Source organism: Equus caballus, chromosome 20, assembly GCF_041296265.1.
Source record: "Equus caballus isolate H_3958 breed thoroughbred chromosome 20, TB-T2T, whole genome shotgun sequence".
Taxonomy (NCBI): domain Eukaryota; kingdom Metazoa; phylum Chordata; class Mammalia; order Perissodactyla; family Equidae; genus Equus; species Equus caballus.
Genome location: NC_091703.1, coordinates 29,962,135 through 29,989,724, shown reverse-complemented (window position 1 = coordinate 29,989,724; position 27,590 = coordinate 29,962,135). Strand labels below are relative to the sequence as shown.

The 27,590-nt window shown below is 43.8% G+C and overlaps 1 protein-coding gene, 1 long non-coding RNA gene and 1 other non-coding gene across 4 annotated transcripts; 1 reads left to right on the top strand and 2 right to left on the bottom strand.

Annotated features, from left to right (window-relative positions):
* Window positions 1-3,129: 3,129 nt before the first annotated feature.
* TRIM27 (tripartite motif containing 27) lies at window positions 3,130-21,848 on the top strand. Of its 2 annotated transcripts, XM_023624124.2 has the most exons (9): window positions 3,139-3,904; window positions 4,144-4,212; window positions 5,098-5,193; window positions 8,202-8,432; window positions 14,961-14,983; window positions 16,848-16,963; window positions 17,092-17,124; window positions 18,089-18,115; window positions 20,183-21,848. In XM_023624124.2, the coding sequence occupies exons 1-9, from the start codon at window positions 3,485-3,487 to the stop codon at window positions 20,776-20,778; spliced, it is 1,611 nt and encodes a 536-aa protein (XP_023479892.2). In that variant the 5' UTR covers window positions 3,139-3,484; the 3' UTR covers window positions 20,779-21,848. The 2 variants fall into 2 exon arrangements, with proteins under 2 accessions (XP_023479893.1, XP_023479892.2); XM_023624125.2 differs by lacking the exon at window positions 4,144-4,212 and having other exon boundaries at window positions 3,130-3,904.
* LOC111769387 (U6 spliceosomal RNA) lies at window positions 10,936-11,042 on the bottom strand. The gene has a single exon (XR_002802379.2). It is a non-coding gene; the product is annotated as a U6 spliceosomal RNA (small nuclear RNA).
* On the bottom strand, window positions 14,603-27,103 carry LOC111769177 (uncharacterized). Its single transcript, XR_002801967.2, has 4 exons — window positions 26,847-27,103; window positions 23,725-23,962; window positions 16,069-16,205; window positions 14,603-14,897 (listed from the first exon to the last, which is right to left on the bottom strand). It is a non-coding gene; the product is annotated as an uncharacterized lncRNA (long non-coding RNA).
* Between the last annotated feature and the right edge of the window lie 487 nt (window positions 27,104-27,590).

Here is a 27,590-nt window from a genome sequence, read left to right as displayed (position 1 = left end):
TATCTTTTAGTTGGGCAGATTGCTACCTGGAATAAAATTTTAAGGAAGGGGTGGAAATTGGCTATAAAATAGTCAACAACAGTCCCTTCCACATTGTGCTAAGATTGAAAAGTTATTATTAAAATAAGTAGCTGTACCAGAAGTCCTGAACTGGAGGTCAGGAAGCCAATTTCATCTTGCAGAGAAGAAGTTACAATTTTTGGTTAGTTTCCAGCACTTAAAAGTCAATAAATTTCACATAAAACTCCAGATTTCTGCCTTCTCTTTTGTTTGTGTGTGCTCATGGTGGCTTTATTTTTTTATTGCAATAACATTGGTTTATAACAGTACATAAAATTCAGGTGTACGTCATTATATTTTGACTACTACCTCGTGTTTGCCACCAAAAGTCTAGCTGTCATCTGTCACTATATATGCCTTCTCATGGAAATCTAAAACTTAGGCAATATGCTGGGTCTACATCTCAGTAGTCCTCTTCAGCTAGAGACAAGAAATAGCTGCGTCTCAGGAAGGACCTCTGTCCTCCCATTAGTCACTGTCTTCGTCTTTCCCTGTTGTGTCTCTGGTCTGGTCTACTCATAAGTTACCTTCTTGTCTCCAACAGGCATTTGTGTTTGCACCCCTGTCACTTTACAAATGAATAAATAATAACTGTTATAAAGAAGTGCATAAAATGTGACAGTGGAATCATCAAGTTAATTATTAGTCTAATAACTCAAAAATTCAGGTATTTAAGTACTTTCAATATGATTAGAGCTATGTGCAAGGTGTAATGGAAAGCATAGGAGGTCTGGAGAGGAGTCTATCTTCATGGAGTTACTTAAGTATCTGATCTCAGTTTCCTTATTTCTAAGGTATGTTGGACTATAGGAGAGCACAAATCACTTCCTATTCTATTTATGCCCTTATTTGGAACCTTGGTAGACAGGTTAAGGGTTCCATACAAGGGAAAGTCTCCAGAAAATAACCAAGTACCTGGATTGGAGGATCTATGTGAACATGGGAGGCTGACAGTGTAGGGGAGGAAGACATTTCCTCTTCCCAAATGTGGGTTCGTCTGACCGGAGAACGAATTAAATTCACATGAAACAGAATAGCAAGAGAAAATTAAACAAAGCTTTATGAGGAACCATGGCCCAGGGCCTTTCTTCCCAAAGGAAGAAAGGGCACCGAAGAAGTGGGGTGCACAGAGTGGTTATATACCCCCAAACAGGATATTTCACATGATTGAAATGTCCCTCCCACAATAGTCACAAGATTGCCCTGTTGGCACAGCACTTGATGGACACAGCAGGCAGTGGGTCTGCTATCTCGGTGGGCATAGCAGGAGGCAAGTCTATTGTCTGGAGCTGGGTGGTCACAGGTGAGCGCAGCAATCAGTTCCTAGCCTAAGGAAAGATGCTTAATCCTTAAAGAAATGCCAACGTTGGGAGGGGGAGGGAAGTCAGTTATAGGAGGTTACCAGACAAGCACAATAAAATGCAGATTTAAGTCCTTGCCTTTGGCATTGATTAAGAGTTTCTAGAGAGAAGGTCATCTCCTTTCTTCTTCCTGGTACAGAGAGGGAGGCACCTTTTACAGATAGAGATTTACCTTACAAATGTAAATGTGTCCTAACAAAGGGCAAGTTCCATTCCTCAGATCCTCCTTCCCTGTCCCAGTGTATCAAAAGCAATCAACCTCAAATAATCCTGATGCCAAAGAGACATATCTTGGGGTGGCCAATTCCAGTCCCCCACAACGGGAAAGGCGAGAGAGCCATGTGGCCTGTTTGTTTAGGTTAAGCTCTAAGGAAGGGGTACGATTCAGGAGTGAGCCTTGTGGAGGATTGTGGGGAGCACAGTCCGAGCCAGAGGCTGGGCTAGCAGCATTCTGAGATGACAGTGAACACGTCAGCCAGAAATGCTCAGACTGGACCCCATTCTCAAGGGTTTGGTCAATGTCCTGGAGGCAAAAAGGAAGCTTTGAAGATTTCTGAGTGAGAAGTGACAGAATGAAAGAAGCATTTGACAGAGGTTTTAAGGATGATTCTCTCCCTTAACAAGTTATGTAAATAGGTTAGAGGAGACTAGAAATAGGCAAACTAGTGGAACTGCTCGCATTCATCCAGTTACTAATTCATTTAATAAACATTCGCAAACTGACATTGTTTAAATAATTTAGATCAAATTGTATTAATGGAAATTAAAATGAACACAGGCAAGTTGAGAGAGAAAGCAAAGCAAGGCTGTCCAAATTCAATTAAATCTAGAGGATGAAGGGCAATACTGAGAAAACAGCAAAGGAAACTAGGAAACACCGAGGTAGGGATGAGGGAGCAAGGCAAAAGATTTGCAAATTTACTGGATAATAAAAAGAGCCCAAGACACCGGTAAGATTACCAATCTCCCTACACTTGGGGAGGGAGCAAGCATGTTTAGGTCCTATTCAGTACAACTCTATGCACTGGGTATTTTATTATTTAATGGATAATTTCCTTATGGTTAAAAAAGTAAAAGATGTAATGAAATCTCCCTCCTTGCTGGAGTATAATTATTCCCATTTCACCAGAGAGTAAACTGAGGCTCAGAATGGGAAACCAATTTGCTTCGGCACAGTAGGAAGTATCAAGTAGGGCTTGTCTCACTTAGTTTCTGTCCTACAGAAATGTTGCAGTCTGATAACAAAGCCTTTCCTTTTTGAAACAAAATTGCGACTGTCTGTAAATGGGGTTTAATAAAGCGCCTCACTGACCGGATGGGGCTCCGTCGGCCACCCCCATCCCTCCAGCCTCCTGGAGAGGCCAGATGTCTCCTCCCATAGCAACACAAAGCCACCTTTCTCTCGTCTGGCCAAGGCCTAGGCACCTGACAGGAAACCCAACAAAAGACTAGCGGTCCAGGGCCGCCGAAACTCGGCGGTGGGCTGGGAGCGCGCAGGCAGGGGCTACCCTGTCACCGCCGCGCCCCGCGGACACCGCCTGCCTCCTACACCGCTCCCGCGGCTCGTGCTCCGAGCATTCTGCCCAAGGGCGGATGACCGGGCCGCCACCGTCCTCCGGGGGAGGAAACACTAAGGGACCAGAAGCCAGTAAACCCGGCGGCGCGCGGGAGGCCCGGGCCAAGCCCCGCCCCCCGAGCCGCCCCTTCCGCTCGCGCCGGGGTGGGGTCCGCGCGGCCGCCGGGATCCGCTCGGCGGCGGCCACGTTGTCTTGCGCGCCCCGAGCGCCCGGCTCCGCGAGCCCGAGCGGCGGAGCCTCCTTCGCGCAGCCGCTGCGCTCGGCGGGGCCGCGGGGTCCCCACGCTCCCTCGGCCGGGCCCCGCTGCCCGGTTCGAGCGCGCGGGCGCGTCTGGGATCCGGGCCCGGGAGGCGCCTCCCTCCGTCAGCGCCGCTCGCCTCCCGGCGCCGCCCGGAAGCAGCGAACGGGAGGGAGCGCGGCAGAGTTGGGCTCCGCTCAGAGCTGGGCGTCGGGGCCCATGCCCGTGCGCCCCCGCGGGCCCGCGCCATGGCCTCTGGGAGCGTGGCCGAGTGCTTGCAGCAGGAGACCACCTGCCCCGTGTGCCTGCAGTACTTTGCCGAGCCCATGATGCTTGACTGCGGCCACAACATCTGTTGCGCTTGCCTCGCCCGCTGCTGGGGCGCGGCGGAGACCAACGTGTCGTGCCCGCAGTGCCGGGAGACCTTCCCGCAGCGGCACATGCGGCCCAACCGGCACCTGGCCAACGTGACCCAGCTGGTGAAGCAGTTGCGCACCGAGCGGCCGTCGGGGCCCGGAGGCGAGATGGGCGTGTGCGAGAAACACCGCGAGCCCCTGAAGCTGTACTGCGAGGAGGACCAGATGCCCATCTGCGTGGTGTGCGACCGCTCCCGCGAGCACCGCGGCCACAGCGTGCTGCCGCTCGAGGAGGCGGTGGAGGGCTTCAAGGTGAGGGCCGGGCGCGCGGGCCGGGGAGGGGCAGGAGCGCGAGTCGGACAAAGGGAAGAGCGAGCCAAAGGGGCTTCCTTTTTTCCGCCTAGAAAATGGCTGAGCCGGACGTGTGGTTCCCAGCCGTCATTTCCTCTCTGTCCGCTCCAGAGCCTCGGCACTCAGATTTGGGAGGAAAACCTGTAGCTGATGAGGAAGCCAGAAGTCTCCCCACCCCCACTCTCCTTATGTGCCCCTAGGTTTGCCGGCTCTCGAGCACATTATGCATAAAGACGGCCCCTGGAGACCCCTTTGACTGTATAAAAGATGTGAGTAAAACCACGTACACATCGACAAGATACAGAGACTCTCTTACTCCTGTTGGCTCCTAGATCTCAGACAAAACACACTCGCACCGCAACTGTCTGTATACACATCAAGCAGATGCTCATCACCTAGTCTATAAGCATTTCCTCGGTACTTCCCTGTTCTCCATCCTGTTCTGGAAGCTCACGGAAAGAACAGAGCTCTTTCCTGTTTGAGTCATTTAACCGCTCTGAAACTCATAGGAGATAAAATAGTTATTGTGAAGATTAAGTGAAATAAAATGTGTGGAGCTCTTTGTGAACTGTTGGACCAACAGACTCGCCCAGCTAAGCAATAACGTGGAAACAAAGTATTCAATATGAAACAGTTGTAAGGCAACATTCAAAGAGTGCGTGATGTGGTGCTATTTAGATATTTGAGGGCTGCGGGAATATGTACATGTTTAAGTGTGAGTACATTCATGCCTAATTAGTAAACTTAACTTTTACCATGCTTTCTCATGTATTAGTTTACTCACACTGATGATAATCCTTGAGGAGTTGGGAAGGTGGTGTTTGCCCATGTCACATATGAGGAAAATAAGTCAGTTTTTCACTATGCCTCTGTGGAAGAGCTACAACTTAGCTTTAAGCTTCCTAGTCCAATCATCTTTCCACTAAGCCGCACAGTATCCTTCCAAGGGCAAGTAGGTGACCCACTGTTTAAGATACACACTAACTGCCAAAGGAGAGGTGTAGTGGCCCCTGTGCTCTGGTGATAACAGTGTGGTCCAGGGACAAGCTCTAACCACCGACTTGACATGTGAGTTGCATGTGTGATAAGCAGAATAGCCATGCTAATGTTAGGGTCTGCCTAATCTTGAACTGCTTAACTGTTTTTGTTCTCAGGAGCAAATCCATAACCAGCTGGACCACCTAAAACGAGTGAAAGACTTAAAGAAGAGGCGTCGGGCACAGGGGGAGCAGGCACGAGCTGAACTCTTGGTAAGGGTCATTGGAATTCACAGATTGCTGGTCACTCCTTCTTTATGAGGCTGTTACTTCCCTTAACCTTCTCCAGCCAGGTCACCTAGAACTTCTTGGGGCAGGTAGAACAACCCCATATGGCAGTTGGGAACTCACTTGGAGAACGAAGGGATTCCCACATTTTTGGGGAGAGGATAGAAGATCACGATTGGAACCCCTGGAGATCTGACCTATCAAAAATTTAACCTGCTAGCTTTGTGTAGATCAGAGCTGATATAGGTATAATTCTTGGATACAGTTAGCCTCCTTTGGTACCATTCTGCAGACAGTTGCTGACAGTGGCTTTGCATAAGTCCTGCTGTTGCTTCTCAGTGGAGTGTTAGCTTTCTTAACGACACTTGAGTTCTGAACTTTTTTTTTTGTCTTTTTTATTTTTCCTTTTTCTCTCAAAGCCCCCCATACATAGTTGTGTATTTTTAGTTGTGGGTCCTTCTAGTTGTGGCATGTGGGATGCCACCTCAGCATGGCCTGATGAGCGGTGCCATGTCCCTGCCCAGGACTCAAACTGGTGAAACCCTGGGCTGTCGAAGCAGAGCGTACAAACTTAACGACTTGGGGGCCGGCCTGGTGGTGCAGCTGTTAAGTGCGCACATTTCACTTCGGTGGCCCAGGGTTTGCCAGTTCGGATCCTGGGTGCGGACATGGCACTGCTTGGCAAAAAGCCATGCTGTGGTAGGCATCCCACATATATAAAATAGAGGAAGATGGGCACGGATGTTAGCTCAGGGCCAGTCTTACTTAGCAAAAAGAGGAAGATTGGCAGCAGTTAGCTCAGGGCTAATCTTCCTCAAAAAAAAACAAAAAACTTAACCACTTGGCCATGGGGCCGGCCCCTAGTTCTGAACTTCTTGCTTTGTTCCCTTCCTCTAGTTTCCTAAGGCCTTAGCAAGTGGCTGATGTACTAATTTATGATAGGTACATTTGGGAGTTTTGTTTCAAAAAACCAAAAAGCGCAGAGGCTTTTATAACATAATACTTATATCTTCACCACCTAGGTTTTTAAGCATCATTTTTTGAACAATAAATAAAATACTACAAATTCCTACCCATTAGAGGTATTTGCATCTAAAAAGCAAACTCTTAGACTAGCATTGTCTTGTGAGAAATTTTCTCAGTTCTGGCCAGAGTGTAGTCAAGAACTTTGGGACGTGGAACTTATTCCCGTGATGCCCTCAGATCCCACCACTTGTTCTGCTCACACAACCTGCTGTGACGTCAGATCCCCTTGCTTGAAAATAGATCTGATGGATGGAGAATCTTCTCAGTGACCCTGAATGGACTCAGACCATTATGCACAACTGTATCCTCTGTGGGAAGATTGTCAAAGAAGGGAGACAGCCTTTCTCTCAGAATCAGGGCACCTGACATACTTCTTGGCTCTGACACTAGCCACTTGGATAGATAGAGAGGGTAATACAGCCTCTCTGGGCCTCGGTTTCCTCATCTGCGAAGTGGGTAGGTTGGACTAAATTTGTGGTTCTTCAGCAAGGCTAGCACCACTCTCTCCTCCCCTCCAATGGTGTGTGGGTGTTTCTTTGGTTGTCACTTGAGGAATCAATTGATTGGGGAGGGTGGGGCAGGGCTGCTGAATGTCCTGCAATGCAAGAAACAGTCCCATGCCAGGCAGAATTCTCCCTACCAGGGTGCCAGCAGCACCGCCATTGAGAAACACCAAATTAGTTGATGTTTAAGATCTCTTTCAGCTTTAATTTTCCATTTCTAAGATTATATTGTATCGTTTATACCTTTGAAAGACTTACCCAGCTGAGAAGTATGAGCTTTATGAAAAGGATTTACAAATCAAGGTATGTGTGCATCACTATGTTGCACAGTAAACGCTTAAGAAGGGTGGTTAGAGGGATGGTTAGTTGGGGAAGGTTCTCAGGAGGAGATGAGTTTGGAACAAGTGTCAGCAAACTTTCTATAAAGGACCAGATAGTAAATATTTTTGGTTTTTTGGCCCATATCATCTCTGTCACAATTACTCAACTCTGCTCTTGTAGCTCAAAAGCAGCGAGGAACAATGTGTAAATGATAGGTGTGGCTATGTCCCAATAAAGCTTTACTCCAAGGGAGTTTGCTGACCCTTTGTTTAGTACAAAGTGTTAATAGAATCCGGTCAGTGGGAGGTGGGGTACAGAAGGAAGGGGCAGACAAGCTTTGGCAAGCAAATCTGCTCCAAGAGGGAACCACGCCCAAAGCCAGTGGGATAGGGCAGTTGATGAACACCTTTGAAGGCCAGATAGAGGCTGTGGGTTACATGTGAATTGCCTAAGGGAACTGGTGAAAGTTATTACGCGAGGATTGCTGTAGAAATTCTGCTTAAGTGTTCCAGACCATCCTCCACAGAGCACATAGCTGACCTGACCGTGTCACTTCTGTGTGTGACAGTCTTTTGTTGCTCCCAGTTGCAATAAAGTCCTTGCCCATTAGCCTGCCAGGCAAGATCTGCTCTGATCTCTTCTTACCTTTTCTGGCCACTTCCCTCAGCACTCATGTGCTGTAGCCAAACAGAACCGTTTGTCTTGTCTCCCCACTCCTTTGCCCATGACATTTCTTCTGCTTGGAAAGCTGACCTGCTCTTTGAAGTCATGGTGAACTCCTGTTCATCCTGCAAGACTCTGAACATTGCTTCTGTGAAGGATGTACCAGCTTCTCCCTCTGCAGGCTGTCACCTTATCCTTAATTATCCATCCATGATTACATGTATCACATGAACCTCTCACTTTGACTGAGTTCTTTGAAGGCGGAGACCGTGTCTTAATTATCGCTGGGGTAATTCAGTTCCTGGCCATTATATATCTAGTCACTAATGACTGGAAAAAATGAGTGAGTGGAAAAGGTGCTTGTTTGAGTACACTGGGGTGAAATGATGAAGTCTTTTGGTGGGTAGTCAGGGGAGGGGATGTGAAAGGCTCTAGAAGTGAGTCTCCTCGTTTCACTGCCCTTCCCTGTCATCTGCACAGAGCCTGACCCAGATGGAGAGGGAGAAGATTGTTTGGGAGTTTGAGCAGCTGTATCACTCCTTGAAGGAGCATGAGTATCGCCTCCTGGCCCGCCTGGAGGAGCTGGACTTGGCCATCTACAACAGCATCAATGGCGCCATCACCCAGTTCTCCTGCAACATCTCCCACCTCAGCAGCCTGATTGCCCAGCTAGAAGAGAAGCAGCAGCAGCCCACCAGGGAGCTCCTGCAGGTAAGGCTTAGAGTGTCCTGTCAGGATGCTTCTGCTAAAAAGCCTCCTTTCTCTGTTTGCCAGGAAGTGTCCAGGGCCCTACTCCCTTGTTAACTCTGTGGGAGAACCAGGGACTTGCCAAGCTCTCTATTTGGCAATTTGGAGGGAAAACATGTACACTAGAAGCTCTGGTTGACATGACTTGGATCAGTCAGTTGTGTTGACTCATGGAAAGGGCAAAGGGAAAACCTAATGTCCAGGCCTGTCCTGCACTGCCAAATGGTGTGATCACAGGCAAGGCTCTTGACCTCTCTGGGCCTCATTTGCTCATTATGAAATGAGGAATTTGGCCCACATGCCATTTAAAGACGCTCTTCACTTCAGGATACTGTAGCTTTAACACATACATGTGCTTTACCATAGCCACGAAACAGCAAGCACTGAGCAGGAGCTGTCAGCCCAAGCAGTCCTGTGATTTCACCTTGCTAGTGCAGGTGGTTAAGCTGCAGTAGATCTCACCCGGCAAGACCACAGGGAATGAGCTATGGCCTGTCTGTCATTTGTTCATTCGGTGCATATGAATTGTGTGTTCTGGGTCAGGCACCATTCTAGGCACTGGGATTAAGTGGTGAATAAGCTCTCCTGAAATTTATCTCCTAATGTCAAGATCAGACAATAAAGAAGTGGACAAACAAGTATAAGTACCATTAAAAAAGGGAAGATGGGATAGGGCAAGAGTCAGCAAGTTATGGCCCACCACCTTTTTCTGTGGGTCTTGTGAGCTAAGTATGGTTTTTACAGTTTTAAATGGTTAGGAAAAAATGTTAACATTCAGAAGAATGTTATTTCATGATACATGAAATTATATAAAATTCAAATTTCGTTGTCCATACATTTTTGTTGGAACATAGCCATGCTCATTCGTTATATATTACCTATCGTTACGTCTCCACTATGACAGCAGAGTTGAGTAGTTACAACAGCAACTGTCTGGCCCATAACACTGAAAATATTTACTGTCTGGCCTTTTGAGAAAAAGTTTACCGACTCCTGCTTTAGACTAATGAGAAGAAGGCCTAGTTTTAAGCCTTAATGAACGCCAATATTTAATTGCCAAGGAGAGAAGGAAGAGCTTGCAAAAGGAACAGTTGACCAGAGAGGCAGAATGTGAGCAGGAAGGAAGAATGTTTCAGGAAGAAGGGAGTAGACAACAGAGTCTTATGCAGTTGCGATGAAATAATATGAGGGCTGATATCCATTTAGTTTAAAACATGGGCATCATTGATGACCTTAAGTAGAATGGCCACAGTGGAACAATTCAGGCAGAAGCCACGTTGGTGAGAGTTGTGACTGGGTAGGGTGAATGGAGATTTCAAGAGTAGATAACTATTTCAAGAAGTAAGTCTGTGGAGGAGATGTAAGAAAATCCTTGGAGATGAGGTAGCATTGTGGGCCTTCATGGGGAGGGGATGCTTAAAGAAACTGGCTAAACATATTTTATAAGACTATGTGGGAGGAGAGCCTGTGTTGTAAAGATCCAGGTGAGGAAAATCACTGAAGCTGTAAGAATGTTGAGCTAATCACTAACGTGCTGTTCCTGAGAAGGCAGAAGGAAAGGGAACTAAGGCATGTGTGCTGGAGTTACTTTTGGAAGATCCTCTGTTGTATGGGAAGAAAGGAGGGTGGGGGAAGGTAGATGCAGGCAGGTTGTGAGGTGTGGTAGCAAAACCTCCTGGCTTTTGTTCTCGTTTAAAGTTGGAAAGCAGGATCGTCTGCTGCCTTTGAGCAGGGGTTAGGGAAAATATGAGCTTTGAAGAACATGGGAAAGTTCTGACATTATTGTTTCAAAGAGTGTGGGAAAGCCAGTTGGTTCGTGAGACATAGTAGGAATGGTCAGTGAATGTCAGTTTACACTGGGACCGGTCTGCCCTGTTGTGTGACTTTCACATCTGCTTTGTTTTCTCAGGCCATGAGTGCTCTGGTGCAGGCACAGGGAAAACAGGTAGTTGGGCTCATCCAGGATTAGGGCTTTGCAAGATGGACTTGATGTTTTTGTTTCATTTCTTGTTTTTTTTATTGTGATAAAATATACATAACATACATTCACCATTTCAACCATTTCGAAGTGTGCAACTCAGTGCAACCATCATAGCTATGTAGTTCCAGAACACTTTCATCACCTCAAAAGGAGACTTCAGACCCATTAACAGTCACTCTTTATTCTTTTCTACCTGCTGGCAATCACTAATCTGCTATGTGTCTCTGGGTTTACCTGTTCTGGATATTTGATATAAGTGGACTTATACAATATGTGGCCTTTTTGTGTCTGGCTGCTTTCACTTGGCATACTTTTTTCAAGGTTTATCCTTGTTGTAGCAGATATCGGAACTTCATTTTTTTACGGCTGAATAATACTCCATTGTGTGGATATATACCACATTTTGTTTATACATTCATGGGTTGATGGACATTTGGTTTGTTTCTACCTTTTGGCTATTTTGTAAATAGCGCGGCTAAGACCATTAACAATATGAAATGCTTCACCAATTGATGCATTATCTGTGTGCAGGGGCCGTGCTAAACATCCATACATGGTTCCAATTTGAGAATATCTGTTGCCAAAGTGAGTAGTAGAGGTTTTAAAACTTATTATTTGATTTTTTTTTTTTTTTGAGGAAGATTAGCCCTGAGTTGACATCTGCCGCCAATCCTCCTCTTTTTGCTAAGGAAGGCTGGCCCTGAGCTAACATCTGTGCCCATCTTCCTCTACTTTGTATGTGGGATGCCTACCACAGCATGGCTTGACAAGCATTGCATAGGTCAATACCAAGGATCCAAACCCGGGCTGCCGAAGCGGAATGTGCGAACTTAACCACTGCACCACCAGGCTGGCCCCAAAACATTTTTTTTTAAGGTAGAAAGTATTTGCAAGAGTACGTTTGAGCAGGTGGACAATGAAATCAAAACTGGATGATGAGGAAAGTGGGGAAAGGAAGAGAGCTCATTGACTCCATGGGGGAGAGGGTCTTGATCATTATCAAAGAGTGGTTATGGTGGAAGTCATTCGAAAAGCAAGCTGAATCTTACTTACTGGGGAAATATTGGAGGCATTCTCACTGAGATGAGGATCAGGCCACGATGCCCACTATTGTCTACCTCTGTTTACATTGTATTGGAGGTTTAACCAATTTAGTTAGATACGAGAAAACGATTACAAGCATAAGAGTTAGAAAAGAAGTTGATCTTATTTGGAGAAGATATGATACATAATTGTAAAATAAAGCATCAGTGATGAAAGTAATTAAAGAATTCAGCAAGGCAGTAGGATATAAGATTAGCATACAGAGATGAGCAGCCTTTGTTTGCACAGATAACAGCCACTGGAAGACATATTAGAAAAGAATACCTCATTTCCAGTTACAAAAAAAAAAAAAAAGATAAAATGCCTAGGAAACTTAAATAAACTTATAAGAAATGTATGAAAGTCTGTGAGGAGACAATTATAAAACGCTTCTGAAAGATACAAAATAGGCTTGAGCTAAGAAAAAGACATCCCTTGTTCTTAGACATCTCAACATCGTCAGGGTGTCAGTTCTTCATAAGTTAATTTATAAACTTAAATGCAATCCCAATTAAAAATACAACACATTTTTTTTCTGGAGCCAGACAAATTGATAGTAAAGTTCAGATAGAAAAATAAGCACATAAGAATAGCTAGGCAACACTGAGAAAGAAGAGCTATGAGGTAGGAACTGGCCCTATTAGATGTTAAAACATATTACAAAGCTTGTATAATTAAAGCAGTTAAAGGAAAGAACACAACCACATTGTAACCGGTCAGAAGACCACTGTCAAATTCAAAGAACATAGTGCAACAAATATCGCTAATAGAAATAATATATCAAGAACTTTTAAAAATTGAGAGGAGGGAAAAGACATTCTGTAGACAAACGATCAAAAGACATGAACACTGGGGCCAGCCTGGTGGTGCAGCGGTTGAATTTGCACATTTCTGCCTTGGTGGCCCAGGGTCTGCCGATTTGGATCCCGAGTGCAGACATGGCACCACTCATCAAGCCGTGCTGTGGCAGGCGTCCCACATATAAGGTGGAGGAAGATGGGCACAGATGTTAGCTCAGGGCCAGTCTGCTTCAGCAAAAAGAGGAGGATTGGCAGCAGATGTTAGCTCAGGGCTGATCTTCCTAAAAAAAAAAAAAAAAAAGACATGAACAAACAAGTTGCAAAAGAAATATAAAATTGGACCATGAACTTGTGAAAAAAGTTCTATTGTACTTATCTCCTTTTAATAATAAGAGATGCAAGTTAAAAGCACACTAAAATATCCTGTCTAAGAAAATAGCAAAATTTTCTTAATTCAATGCACTGTTAGCAAAGATATGGAAGAGACAAACTTAGTGAGAATGCAAATCATTTGGCAGTATTTAACAAAACTACATATGCAGTTAGACTTTGACCAAGAATCCTTCTAGGAATTTACCTTGAAGATAATTCCTGAGTATGAAAATATGTACAAAAATAGCTATGCACAAGGTTACTTGATATTACAAATGTAACGTTTGTTTATAATTGCAAAATATTGGAAACAACTCAACTTCCAAACCTAGAAGATTAGTTAAATCAGTTATGCACGTGCACCCACATGGAATGGAATGCTATGCAACTGTAAAAAAGAATAAGGAAGATACTTATGAAAGGATATAGCGTGGTTTGCAGGATATATTGTTAAGTGAAAAAACCGAAGCGCAAAATATAAAGTATACTACTTTCTGTGTAAGAAAAGAGATAGTTGGAAAATACATGTATCTGCTTATTTTTCCAAAGGCAACACTGCAAGTATAAACCAGAAAATTACAATTCATTGAATAAGAATCCATGAGTCCATACAAATAGTAAGTAAGAAGACAGAATTTGTCCTTCTAATAGAATGTTGACTAAGTAATATGGGAGGAATTTTGAAGTTAGAAAATAACCATTTAAGGAGCTGCCTCCATGGCTGAGTGGTTAAGTTTGCATGCTCTGCTTCGGCAGCCAAGGGTTTTGCCAGTTCAAATCCTGGGTGCAGACGTGGCACTGCTCATCAAGCCATGCTGAGGTGGCATCCCACATGCCACAACTAGAAGGACCCACAACTAAAAAAAATAATAGACAACTATGTACTGGGGGGCTTTGGGAGAAAAAGGAAAAATAATTTAAAAAAATAAATAAATAAAAATAACCATTTGGCAACCATTATTGTAAAAATTAATTCCGACAATAATTATCGATGGATGTGAAATCTAAGGGGGGAAGTTTGATAACAATTAGAATATTAACATAATTTCAAAGTATCACTTTTAGGCTAATTATTAATTATAAAAGGAAAAATAGTAGCTATAGGGGCTGGCCCCGTGGCCGAGTGGTTAAGTTCGCGCGCTCCGCTGCAGGCGGCCCAGTGTTTCGTCGGTTTGAATCCTGGGCGCGGAGTGGACATGGCATTGCTCATCAGACCACGCTGAGGCAGCATCCCACATGCCACAACTAGAGGAACCCACAACGAAGAATACACAACTCTGTACCGGGGGGCTTTGGGGAGAAAAAGGAAAAAATAAAATCTTTAAAAAAAAAAAAAAAATAGTAGCTATATAGTGATCAAAATATCACCACTAAGTGGCAGGGGAATATCATGTACCTTTAGGAGGACACAACATAAACTAGTCAAAGATGATACAGCCTGAATTTAATCAGGAGGGCTTGAGGGGAATATCTGACAAACCCAAATGGAGGGACATTCTATAAAATAACTAGCCTGTATTAAGCCAATATCAGTGTCACGAAAGACAAATCAATGCTAAGGAACTGTGGCAGATTAAAGATACATGTCATGATAACTAACTGCAGTGAAGGATCCTGGATTACCTGAGGAGGGAGGGGACTAGCTGTAAAGAACATTATTAAGACAGTTGATTAAATTGGAATCTGGACTGTGGGTTAGATAAATGTATCAATGTTTAACTTCCTGAGTTTGATAACTGCACTGTAGTTATGTAAGAAAATGTACTTGTTCTTAGGAAACCCACACAGAAGTCTAAAGGGGTAAAGGAATATAATGTAAACAAGGATCTCTCATGATTCTGAAGATCAATGTGTTTATAATCGTCTGGTAAGTCTGGGAAAAGAGTATACAGGAGCTCTTTGTACTAGCAGATTTTCTGTGTATTTGAAATTATTTCACAGTAAAAAGTCAAAGAAAGCAAGCTAGACAAATATGCAGTTGTGTTCCAACGGTGGGATGCTTGAGCTAGTAAACTTGAAGTCACGAGATCCTTGACTTAATAGTCCAGGAGGACATAGGAAGTGCTCATGTACCAAACAGTGTGCATCCCAGTTCCTCTGTCTGATTTTTAGCTCCTTGACTGTGAGTTGTGTTCCTTGTCTCCCTAGTTTCTCCCAGGAGGGCCAGCCCATAGTTGGGTTTTCTGCCAACTTCTGTGAAAGAAAACTGAAGTTATGAATGACATCTCATGGTTATCCTTTTCCTCTCTCTTGTAGGATATCGGGGACACATTGAGCAGGTACAGTTTTCTCTCTCCTCAGTGTTAAATCAAGCACGGGAAGACTATTTCTCTCATACTTATAAATCCTGAAAGCAGCCCACAGCTTGAGATGGACATCTTAACAGATTGACACATATCTGCCTGTCCCTGAACTGAGTCACTAGTGTGCAAAGAGCTAGACAGACCACAGCTCTTCTCAGTAAAACTCAGGAGTTACTTAACAGTGTGAGGATGAGGGGGTGGAGTAGGGGCCTCATTTGGGAGGATGCTGGTGATTTACGAGGACACTTCTATGGAGAAGGTGGAGACTTACAGGGACTTGGGCAAAGTGCAAGGGTATCTTAGGGTTATTGCTTCTAAAGCATTTCGGAATCCTTTCTCTCTTCTCTCTCTCTCTCTTTTTCTGTAATGGGGAAAGCATGGCCTAAGAGAAGTGTGACCAGCTTAGAGTTGTAGAATTAGCGATGAGTTACCTGGATCCTGGCTGTTCTCTTTATTTCTCTACTGTATCATCAGATAGAAAGTGAGGAAGAGTTCCCTGGGAGTTGGGACCTGGCAGAGCAGGGAGAGCTCAGAGTGGGCAAGAAGCCAAGGCTAAGTTGTGTTTGCAGGGCAGATGGCAAAGGCAAACGGAATAAGCCTTGGGAACATGTTTGGTCCAGGAGTGCCCACCGGCGTGGAGACTGACTTTGAGGGAGCTAAACTTTGAAGCTGATTAAAATCCTGAATGGTGAAAACCTGCTAGAGGAAATACAGCTTGACTATGTGGGAACATTTGAGGAGATGAGGGGGCCCTCTTACATGGGGTGGGTTGGCTAGGAGGGCTATGTGGATAGAACTGTGTTGACACAATTCTTGTGTTGAGTGCCCCTGGGAGGGAAATGAATTGGAGCTTGTGCTAGTCCCACCAGATGACCCCAGCAGTTGCTGCCTTTACTTGCTGCTTTTACTTTTTGACACTAGTCTGGTCTGACCTAACATCAGGAGATAGATCCTGCAGATCCTAGCATTTTGTGTCATTAAGGGTTGGGTTTGGCTATATGATATGGGAAACCCAAAACTACATTGGCTTCAGGCTTAAACATAATAAAAATTTTTATCACCATATAAGAAATGTGTAAGTAGGTAGCCCAGGACTGGTATGGGGGCTCCAGTGGTCATCAGCCTCTCAGGTTTCTTTCCGTTCACTCTTCTGCCGTCTCTGAGATATGGTCCTCCTTCTTAGAGTCCAAGGTAGTTGCTAGAATGCCCACCAGCAACAAGGAGATAAGTCACATCACATTCCTTTTTAAGCAGATTTCCCAATTACTATGAGATACTTCTTTCTTCTCATTGGCCATAACTCAGTCACAGGGTCACATCTAGACTGGGCAGCCATGAACCCAGTAAAATTTGGAAGATGGGAGAAGGGGTGTTGGGTAGGCAACTAGCAATCTGTTTTTGCCATTGACTGCATGACAGGGGTAGGTAATTGGGTATTGTCCAGAGAGTACCTATCTGTCTGAAGATATCGTTCTCACCATTTTGGGAACCCGAGGATTCTGGGTCGTTGCCCACCATAAATATCAAGGACTTTGTCATGGAATCTTGCTTTCTGGCAAGGTCAGCCTTATAGTCAATTTAATTCAGTAAACCTTTTTGAGGACATACCATTTGGAAAGCCATGAGCTAGGTGCTGTGGGGGATATGAAAATGAGTAAGATGTCTCCTTTGTTCTAGTCTAGAGAATCCTAGTCCAGGAGGAGAATAGGGTAAAAGCTGTAGTGGCTGCTTTTAAAGACTGTCTACCTGTATTGGCCAGTTTAGCCCAGGCTTTGTCCTGGCCCCTGGAAGGTGGTAGAGTTGGGAGACGGATTCACTCATGTTTTTTTTTTAAACTTAGAGCTGAAAGAATCAGGATCCCTGAGCCCTGGATCACACCTCCAGATCTGCAAGAGAAAATCCACATTTTTGCCCAAAAGTGTCTGTTCTTGACCGAGAGTCTGAAGCAGTTCACAGGTAATGTGAAAAGAGGGATCCATGAGGGGGAATGGATTATACTCTGAATATCTGTGTATTGCCTGAGAGAATATATTTTCCAGGCAGATAGTGGGATGCAAACTGAATATCTTCTTTTCTCCCCTTAGAAAAAATGCAGTCAGATATGGAGAAAATCCAAGGTAAATTTATCTGCTTAATGGGTTTTTGATGTTGAAGTTTTCCTGGGAAGATGAACATCTGCATTAAAAGTGTGGGAAAATGGGAAAAGGGTGGTACCCCCTGGCCAGCCTTCCCTCATAGTTTATATCTTCCTTTTTGTTTTGTTCATTTTTTCAATTAAGAGCCTGTTGTTTCAATTTGAAGTCTTTTTAACTAAAGGCACTCAGTTCTTAGTCTGATTATGGGGATAATCTCTGATAATTTTCTGTGGTATGTATGCTAAAACTGTATTTGCATTGTATTTTTTCAGATACATACTTTTCTTGGCATTTAGCAACATATTTAGGGGACACTCACATGTCCTACACAAGCAGAACAAGTAGAGAGAAGCTCCACTTAATGCCATGGATAATACCAGAAGTGTTAGTTCAGACATGAATTTCCTTGATCTGGCGCTCATTTATTTTCCTTCTCTTCTCCTGCCACTGAAAAGGCTCACTGAGAACATATCTGTGAAAATGCTCTGTCGACCGTAAAGTGCCTTTTAAGTGAATGGTCTTGTTTGCCCTAGCATGGTAGTGGGTGTCACTTGAGCCACCCAGTCCCTACAATAGAGGTGGCTTACAGAAGCCAAGAGTTGTGTATGATGTAGACTTGGAACCGTGTTTCCTCCTGCAGAGCCAGCTGGCCCACTGAAGGGTGGAATCCTTGATTTTGGCTCCATTTGATGTCATATGCTACCAATCTCAGACATGTGGTTATCCTTCTACCCAAAGTTCCCAATTCCTCTTCCCTTAAAGCTCTTGCCTGGATGATGGCATGATACACTGTATGAAGAAATCAGTGCATGGCTGATGACGGGTTCTGGGGTGTCTAATGGAGATCTCTGTTTTATGATGACTCTAACTAAAGCTCCCTCAGTTAGGTATTTCCTGGAAATACTCATATGATTTCCATAACTTCTTTTCTCTTTTGTTCTTTCAGAATTGAGAGAGGCTCAATTATACTCAGGTAGGTGATAAGAGACAAAAACGTATGGGAAAAGGTGTAAAAATCCTTATGAACTAGCTACCACTGTGAATGATTTTGGATATTGCCTAAATTTGGATCCTTTAGGTTACATGTGTAAAAATGATAAACAGCAACCCAGAAAAAACATTGGTTCTTTCTGTGTGTTTATAATATCTTTGCCTCTTAAAATGCCTCAGAGTTGGAGCCATGGACCTTTGAAATAGGAGGAAATCAAGCTCAGGTGCTGTGAAGGTTTATAGAGTGGAAACAGCAGTTCCCAAAAAGTACAACACTGTTAGTACACAGCTCTGCCGTGGGGGCAGTGTGTGGTTTTCAGAAAGAGTCATCCTTCCAAAAAGATTGATTGAACTCAAGTCTTTTGCTGAGTGCCAGGGAGAGTCTGGGAATCTTGTGTCATTGCATCTCTGTGCCTCAGGGCGAGACCTGAAACTCCCCTACTCCTTGACCCTCACCTTCACCTAAGGTTCAGAGACACTGGGTAAGTCTGTGATCCCAGAGGTACTTGAATCTGAGATGTGTACTTTCCATAGTCACATGACCACCTTCTGTTGCATGGAGTCCTCTTCATGAAGAGAGAGATTCTACATACAACAGGTCTTTTTTTGTGTGTGTGTGAAGAAGATTCATCCTGAGCTAACATCCATTGCCAATCCTCCTCTTTTTTTTTTTGCTTGAGGAACATTAGCCCTGAGCTAACATCTGTGCCAATCTTCCTCTACTTTGTATGTGGGATGCCTCCACAGCATGACTGATGAGTGGAGTAGGTCTTCACCCGGGATCCGAACCTGCAAACCCGGGCCGCCGAAGCGGAGCGCACAGAACTTTAACCGCTAGGCCACGGGGCTGGCCCCACAACAGGTCTTCTTTCATTGGTGTCCACTGGCTGTAATCCATATTTAATTCTTTCAACAAATGCTAATTGAATATCTTGCTTATGTCCTCACTGTCTAACAGTGTACAGGGTAGTGTAGGGGGAAGAAAAGAGCGTAAGACACTGTACTGCCCTTGGAGTTTAGTGTCTGGTTGAAGGTATGAGATATAATCTTGATAAGAGAAAAAGATGGGCAACTGTTGTGACAGATTTTTGAACCAAGAACGGAGCATCACCTCTACCAGTTGCCTGTGGTGAACCTTTGGTGGGAGTCATTTAGCCTGCCTGAGCTTTGGGTTGGAGGGATAACGTTTGGGACTCTTCCTCATGAACAAGATGTGAAGAGCAAATGAGAGAATATATATCAGTGCTTTTAAAGCAGGAAAACACCACGTGATTGCTAGTTGCTGTAATACAAATACTGGAATACATGACATGGGTGATACACAGTTTTGGATTTAAGAGAGGGCTAGTGTAATGGCTTGGGCTAGTTAACAACTACTTTTTGAGGAAGATGTAGGTCTTGCACTGGACATTAGAAGAAGATGAATAGGGTTTGTTGTGTTGAGTAAAGATCCCATGGAATGGAGGATATAAAAGAGTGATTTGAATGGTGGTCAAATTGGTATATGTTCCCAAACTCTATCTACAGTTCCTAAATCCTAAAACTCTGAATTTATGTGAGACTGTTTAGAGTCTTTATCCCATGTAACATATCCTGTGTGAACATTCATGTGTTTTCACCGCACATCTATTGATACTTGATTATAGAGTGCTGTGCTACACCCTGCCTGCCTAAATTCTATGATAGTCTGAATTCTGTGAAACTTCCAGCTCCTGAGGCTTTCAGATTAAGGGATTGGACACATGTAAGACAACCTCAAATTCAGTTTATAATGGATATTGTAGCATAAGATGTGAAAGAAAGCAAATAGAGGCAGAATTTCAGTACTTTCAATATATCCTGCCTAAAAAAGGTAACCAGCTAATCCAAACAGTAATTTTTGGAATGTCAATTTCAGGATGTATTTCATCATAAGATGAATGCAGCCCATATTGGGGAGCTCTTACTCTTGTTAAGGAGGTAGGAGAAAAGCTGGATGTTCTAGAGTGGGCTCTTCTGGCCCTTGGCTGACCCTCCTCTTTCCCTCCTCTTTCCCTCTTTGTCTTTGCAGTGGATGTGACTCTGGACCCAGACACGGCCTACCCCAGCCTGATCCTCTCTGATAATCTGCGCCAAGTGCGGTACAGTTACCTCCAGCAAGACCTGCCCGACAACCCTGAGCGGTTCAATCTGTTTCCCTGTGTCTTGGGCTCTCCATGCTTCATCGCTGGGAGACATTATTGGGAGGTAGAGGTGGGAGATAAAGCCAAGTGGACCATAGGTGTCTGTGAAGACTCGGTGTGCAGAAAAGGTGGAGTAACCTCAGCCCCCCAGAATGGATTCTGGGCAGTGTCCTTGTGGTATGGGAAAGAATACTGGGCTCTTACCTCCCCAATGACTGCCCTTCCCCTGCGGACCCCTCTCCAGCGGGTAGGGATTTTCTTGGACTATGATGCTGGCGAGGTCTCTTTCTACAACGTGACAGAGAGGTGTCACACCTTTACTTTCTCTCACGCTACCTTTTGTGGGCCTGTCCGGCCCTACTTCAGTCTGAGTTACTCGGGAGGGAAGAGCGCAGCTCCTCTGATCATCTGCCCCATGAGTGGGATTGATGGGTTTTCTGGCCATGTTGGAAATCATGGTCACTCCATGGAGACCTCCCCTTGAGGAGGTGAACTCAGGCCGAAAGGGCTGTTGGCCATTCTCCTACCCCAGGCATAAGGCATCTTGTTGCCTTGCCTGCCACTTCCTGTCCGTCACAGCTGGATATCCTTACCACTTTCCATGCCACTACAGTGGAGACAGGATGTCCATGTTCTCTGCCATCCTCTCCCTTCCCATGAAAATTGTGAGATGTAATGAGAAGTATCAAGATTTACCCAGAAATAAAAACCAGATTCCACCTCCAGTGTTTTCACACTTTTTGGTGTTACACACATTACTGGAGGGGATAAGGAATATGGATAATCTTTGGATTTGGAGAGCCATTCAAGATACTTAACACCTTGGTTCAGCCTGGCTTCCTATGGTTCAGCCCCACATAGTCATCATGGGTATTTGCTGTCATTTCTGGACTGGGGCTTCTTTCTAAGAACCTAGAGTGGAACTACAAGGACCTGTCAGCATGGCTCCCTTTATCCCAGTTTTTCCTTCTGGGAATAGTACCTCCCCCCTGATTCCCAATCTGCCATAGTTTTATTAACTCCATTAAAGAAGCCTATATGTGTTTTGATTAGTTACAGTTATTTTCCAATAATGGTGGGAAATGGCCCCACCTCTGTTATGAGATAATGTTCTAATCAATGTGCTCTTTGCTGAGGGCTTTGTCAGCTCCCTTCATTCTAATGAAAGGTGTATCTTGGTGCTGGATGCATACCATCCAGGATAATTTTCTGCCCAACACCATCCCTTGTCCCTAGATACGCTCCCACTCCATTTGTGGACTGACAGTCAGTCATACACCATCCCTGGAAGGATTCTGGGGCAGAATTCCAGGGATTCATTGACTTTTTGCCTCCTTTAATCCATCTTATTTGAGGATGAGGGAATTGACCTTCCTAATGCGTGTACCATCAAGGGGCAGTTCCATTCCCATGGCCTTTGGATCACTAGGCATTCTGAAGTCAGAAGGCTAAGGCAGATTACTTTGAGCAAGCTCCTGTGATGGTTCTTAGTCCTGCTTCTCTTTGGGTACATGCCCCTCTGTTTGAAAATAAAGTGAGTATGGATGTTGTTTACATTGTTGTTGTTTTCCGGGTCTTAGTAGGTTTGGGTTCATAGATGTTGGAGGAGAGGGGAAATGGTTAATGGTGTTTGATTTCCTCATGGGTCGAGAATCCCATTCTGGCCAATATTTTACTTCCAACTGGACAATAAGACTACTTTCTCGATACCATGTCACTACTTTCTAATGGGGCCAAGAAAGTAGTGTTGGACGTCCACAGCCTATAGCTCTGTATTGATTAATCCTGTAACTTTATTAGGAAAGTGTTCTCTCAAGTCCTTTTTCTAACTGGCAGTGGGGTAATGCAGCAATGCTCGGCATAGATCAGAGGGCCCAGAGCTTGCTTCCCAACCCAGAATCACCAGCCTAAGCCCTTGGTTGTACAGAGGTTGCCACGTGCTGAGAAATGAAAATCAGGCTGTGAGAACAGCTCCATTCCCAGGGATTTGGATCTTTTCTGCTTCTGGACATGGCCTTAGAAGACGAGATTTTATGATCTATACTTAGTCCTGTACCTGGCATTGAGGTTCTGTGGTGAAAATCATGAATTGGTGATATCGTGTCCGAATTAATTCATTTATTTATTAGGTTTTAAGGGGAATAATATAACCAGGAGCTATAGAGAGGGACTTCCCTGAGGCTAGGTTAGCTTTTGCTGGATACTCTTAGATATAAATACATGTGATGACATACATATATTACGTAAAATAGTACTAACACAGACATAGAGCAGTGCTTGGCACATAGTATGAAGTGCTTTATGCACAATAGCTTATTTAATTTAATGTTCATAGCACCCTACAAAGTGGGTACTAGTGCCCTTGCTTTACAGATGAGAGAACCAAAGCACAGAAGGTAAATGATTTATCCAAAGTGCACAGCTTGGAAGCAGCAGAGCCATGATTCAAACTGAGGTGGAACACCTGACCACGTATACCATATCCTGCCCCAAAATGTACATGGCTTATGATTTCCCATATGGCAAGGCAGAGCAGAGACTGGAAGTCTTGGAATGCCAGTCCATTGACCTGGGATACCTACCTTTAACTATCTAGTCTAGACTTAAGGATCTGCAACTAGAAAATTGGGTGAAGAATCCCAATCAAAGTCACATTGCAGTTTCACTTAACTTAGCCCATTGGGGCAAGGAGAATAAGGGCCCACAAAGAGAGCACCTTGCCTGTACAGTCCAAGAAAATGTGCCCCTGGGATGGACAGTTGGTCCTTGCTGCTGGAGTGATGGAGCTGTCTCCAGGCTTAGAGGGTCTCACACTGGGTCTGCTTTATCCCCAGGAGACCCAGGGCTTTAGGAACAAGCAGCCTCTGGATGCTTTTTTTTGTGTGAGAAAGATTGTCCCTGAACTAACATCTGTGCCAATCCTCTATTTTATGTACAATGCCGCCACAGCATGGCTTGACGAGTGGTGCTAGGTCTGCGCCCAGGATCCGAACCTACGAGCCCCTGGCCATAGAAGCAGAGCACGTGAACTTAACCACTATGCCACCAGGCTGGTCCCCCATCTTAATGCATTTTTATTAACAGCAGCAGCAGCTGGAGCAATGATAAGCAACCTTGTTGGAATCAACAAAGCGACTTCCAATTTGAATGGGGATGTATTACATGGTGAATTTTACTAACAATGCTGAGTGAAAAATGTCTCAGAAGACTATATACCTTATGATACCCTTTTCATAATATGAACAAAAGGATCATGGTTACCAGTGGGATGTGGGGAAGGATGGGATAGAGGAGGAGGGCATAGGTTGATATGTGTTATTGGTTATCTTCTGGTTCTTGTGGGTGGTGGGTTCATATATATTTAAATTTTTGAAAACCTGCCATTTTGGATGAGTTACATGAACTTGTAAACAATGCTAAATTTACTCACCTGCAGAAAGGTAAGCAACATTTGAATTCATCAAATCAGGATTTGAACCCCTTAAAGCAGACATGGGACACAGTAGCATTCCTTTGGCTCCTCTGGTTCTTTCCTCAGAATATCTGAAGTTCTTAACTACGTATTGAGGCTTCAACAACTCCTCATTCTCCAGTTCTTTTGCTGCTGTTTTTTCCTGAAACTGGCCTGACCGGCAAAGAAGAACATCTTCCCCAAGAGTAGACAAGGACTGGAAGAGACAGGTTCAAAGAATAAAAAGAAAGTGAACATGGCCTCTGCCCTCCTGGATGTACAATTGAGAAGATAGAGAATACTCATGATAAATAACTGCCTAACACTTAAAGGCACTATGAAATTAAGAGCAAATAGTTGTCATACAGTAAATGAGCCATTTGTTAATGCCTTAGGTTATCTGTGATCCCAGCCAAAGAGTATAGATGGAAATCACACATCTCCCAGCAAAATAAAAAACAAAACTCAAAAAGTTCTTAGTGTACTGGTGGTGGGCGGGTTGCCTCTTCTTCACAAATGAAAGACAATGATTCTTTGAAATATACAATTAACTAGTGTTGGTGCCCCAGCTGAACTTGACTCCTGAGGTGAATTGAGAGAATGTAGCTTCTGTCCTTGGAAAAGTTCATAAAGTCAAATAAGAGGTGAAAAAACATAACATGAAAAAGAAGTAGAGAGCAGAAAAGACGATTTGTGGGTAAGTGAAACACTGCTGTGGGAGACCTCCGTGTGGACCACGGTGGTGTGACAGGAAGCTGAAATCCTAGGTCTTCATTTCTTCCTTAGTGCCCTTTTTCTTGAAGCTGAAAGGCTGGGACCCACTCACTCAGGCCTGCAATAAATTTTGACTTGTGTAATTAAATCACTAAACCTTTGCACCTCCTTTAACCCAGGAATTCCTCCTGTGTAAGGTGTCTGCAAAGAATAATGAGAAAGGCCAACCAAACCAGTGTAGATTATTGTAGGGGAACAGGCTTTGCTAGGATCTTAATGAAGGAGCTTCGATTTCAAAGGGTGTAACCAATACTTCGCTGTGACAGTATTGCCCCAGATACATTCCTTTTTCCTTATTGGAGAGAAAGTTTAAATTTCTCAGATCTGAATTTGCTTAATTTTGCATTTGAAGTTTGAAATGAAACCAAGGCATTTGAAGGTAACCTTTTTGAAGTACACTCATATCTCTTTCCCAGATTTCTCATTCAGAGGGCATACATAATTTGCCTGGATAATAGTATGGGATATGATGGCCAAACCCAGTTTGGGGTTTGTGATACACAAGAAGAATATAATAGAAAAAGAGAAGATATTAACTTCTAGTGTAGAGAGATTTCACGGTTTTCAACCTATGCTTTTTTTTAAGAACTGGAAAGAGATATACCAAAATAGTAACACATGCTTTTGATGAGATTATGAGTGATTTTCCCCCTCTGTAGTGAACTCTTCACTATGGAAACCTCTAAGCACACACAAAAATGACAAAAATACACAGTGAACCCTCTCATACCATCTCCCAACAACTATCAGTGGTCAATCCCACTTCAAATATAGCCTCATCTCAATTTTCCACCCCTACCCCTGTATTCTAAAGTAAATCTTGGACTTGAAATCAGAGAATCAGATGTTTTAATGAGCTTCACATGAACCAGTCAAGAGATTCAAGGTTGATAATTAAATCCTGTTTTTTAAATTGGGATAGACCACCAGTGTCAGCTTGTTTTCTTTTTAGCCTCCACTCTTAAATTTTTGGACCTTTAAAAATCCCTTTTGTAGAAGATGTTTTCATAAAAGTGTAGAATGGCCTCTGGGGAGTCCTATTGTACAATAAATATTGTAAGTAAATAGTAAAAATATTTACATATTTAATTATACATAACCTTTTGGAGAAAGGAGTTCAATCCATTTAAAACAAAATAAAGATGCCAGGAATTTAGCATGCCATAAAGGAAGAAAGAGACATAAACGGGACAAAACATCCCAAGGACACTAAATGTGGGCCACAGTTTGGTTTTCAAAGATTGATATGGGAACTTGGTTAACTTTATAGCTCATAGTTTCTATGAGATGGAAATTGACTAAATGTTTAAGGGACTTAGTGGGATTCTTGTTAGTCAAGGATAGGCCTGGGTTCTTGGTAAATAGAAACTATCACAAGGGGTTCTCTTTTATTTAATGTTTTCAAATCAATGAGGAAAGATAAACACTGCAATAAAAACTTGGTAAGCAATTTACTGAGGAAGAAAGACAAAAATCCTTTAAACATGAATGTTGATCCTCACTCATAAAGCTGTATAACAATACCTTACCATTTTTCACCCATTAAAATGTTTTGTTGTTGAGGTTTAATCGTATTCTATTGGTTAGGTTTGTGATATCTAAATTGTTTTAAATTTTTTGGTAGGCAGTTGGACAGTATATATCAAGAGCTGAATAAACTTTGATCTAGTGATCCCACTTACCGAAATTTAAGGAAATAATTACGGATATTTGAAAATATTTACACAAGGATGTTCTTTAGAGCATTGCTCATGAAAATGAAAAATTAGAAATAATCTAATGTTCAACAACACTTGTTTGATATGGGATATCTGCAGTACTTTACAATTAGGGGAAAAAATAAATTTTGAAGAGGTTACAATTGTCATGTCAGGAATCACTTCTGAAACTTTCTTCAAATAGAACTATAGTATATGACAGAAAATATAGCAAATCTCCTATCTTGGAGGGAAGGAAATTAGGAAACCATTGTTCCCTGTACTTCTCACTCCCCGTTTTCTCTTTAACTATCAAAAGTAAGCTATGAAACCAAGGAAGTCTGGAAATCTAAGCTAGGGCATACCGAAACTCAAATTGTTTCTCTTCATGCAGAAAAGAGCTCTAACCTTTGCCCTAGAGAAAGAAAAAAGAAAACCTTTGTGTGTTAATAAGTACAGAAAATAACCTATCTGGACAAAATCTATTTAAAATTTACAAGTGTATGTTTCTACTCTCTAAACTTAGCCTAAAATCCAACAGTTGAAACGAGTCAAATACATTTATTGAGCTCCTACCATGCATGCCGGGTGCCGCCCTGGGCCTACAAAGGTTATTTTAGCACAGTTTACCTGACCCCTGAACGCTCTCAGTCTCGTTGGAGGAATAAGTTCTTATTGTTTAGTCTCAAGTCTTCATTGAAATATGTGACCTCGGGCCTTGCAGACCACAGCTCAGATTACTTTGCGCAAAGCTGAGAAAGCTGTAAAGATGCAGCTCGTCCCCCTGATTCTCACCCCGCCATCTCCCTTAAAAATAACTGCCAGTCATGCCCGCCCCGGCAATGGACGCCACGGAGACTTTTAATTTGGAACGTCTGAGCGAGACTGGGAAGGTGGGGAGGCCAGCGGGTCCCTCCAGGGGGTTCTCTGGACCCGGGACGGGTCAGACCCCCGGAGCAGACATGGCTTGTCCCGCCCGCCCCGGCGGGAGCCGTCGACCCTACACGGACTTCCCCAGGCTGTCCCCAGCTGTTGCTTTCGGAGCCCAAAAGAAACTGCCCAAGGAGTGGCAAGGCAGTTCTGGGGACGAAAAGGAACCTAAATAGAGATCGAGGGGGCCATGCCACTGAATCGGGGTCTTTTTTTAGATTCGTTGTTGTTCCTCACTATCTCCAAAAGAAAGAAACCCCAGAGCGAGGCTAACCACACTCAAGATTTCGATGAGGATTAGAGGCTGCAGGACCGACGGAGCGACCCAGGCAAAACGATGTTCTTTCTTTCCTTTCCTTCCTTCCCGAAATATGGGCCGTCTGGGCCCAGGAAGTGTTTGCACTCCCTTCGCGAGATGGGGATGACAGTTGTAAGGCCCCCGAA

Coding starts and splice junctions, on each gene's coding strand:
- TRIM27 (XM_023624124.2), top strand. CDS start 3,485: ATGGCCTCTGGGAGCGTGGCCGAGTGCTTGCAGCAGGAGACCACCTGC. Junction 14,984..16,847: donor ATCGGGGACACATTGAGCAG/GTACAGTTTTCT, acceptor TTTTAAACTTAG/AGCTGAAAGAATCAGGATCC. Junction 17,125..18,088: donor AGATATGGAGAAAATCCAAG/GTAAATTTATCT, acceptor TTGTTCTTTCAG/AATTGAGAGAGGCTCAATTA.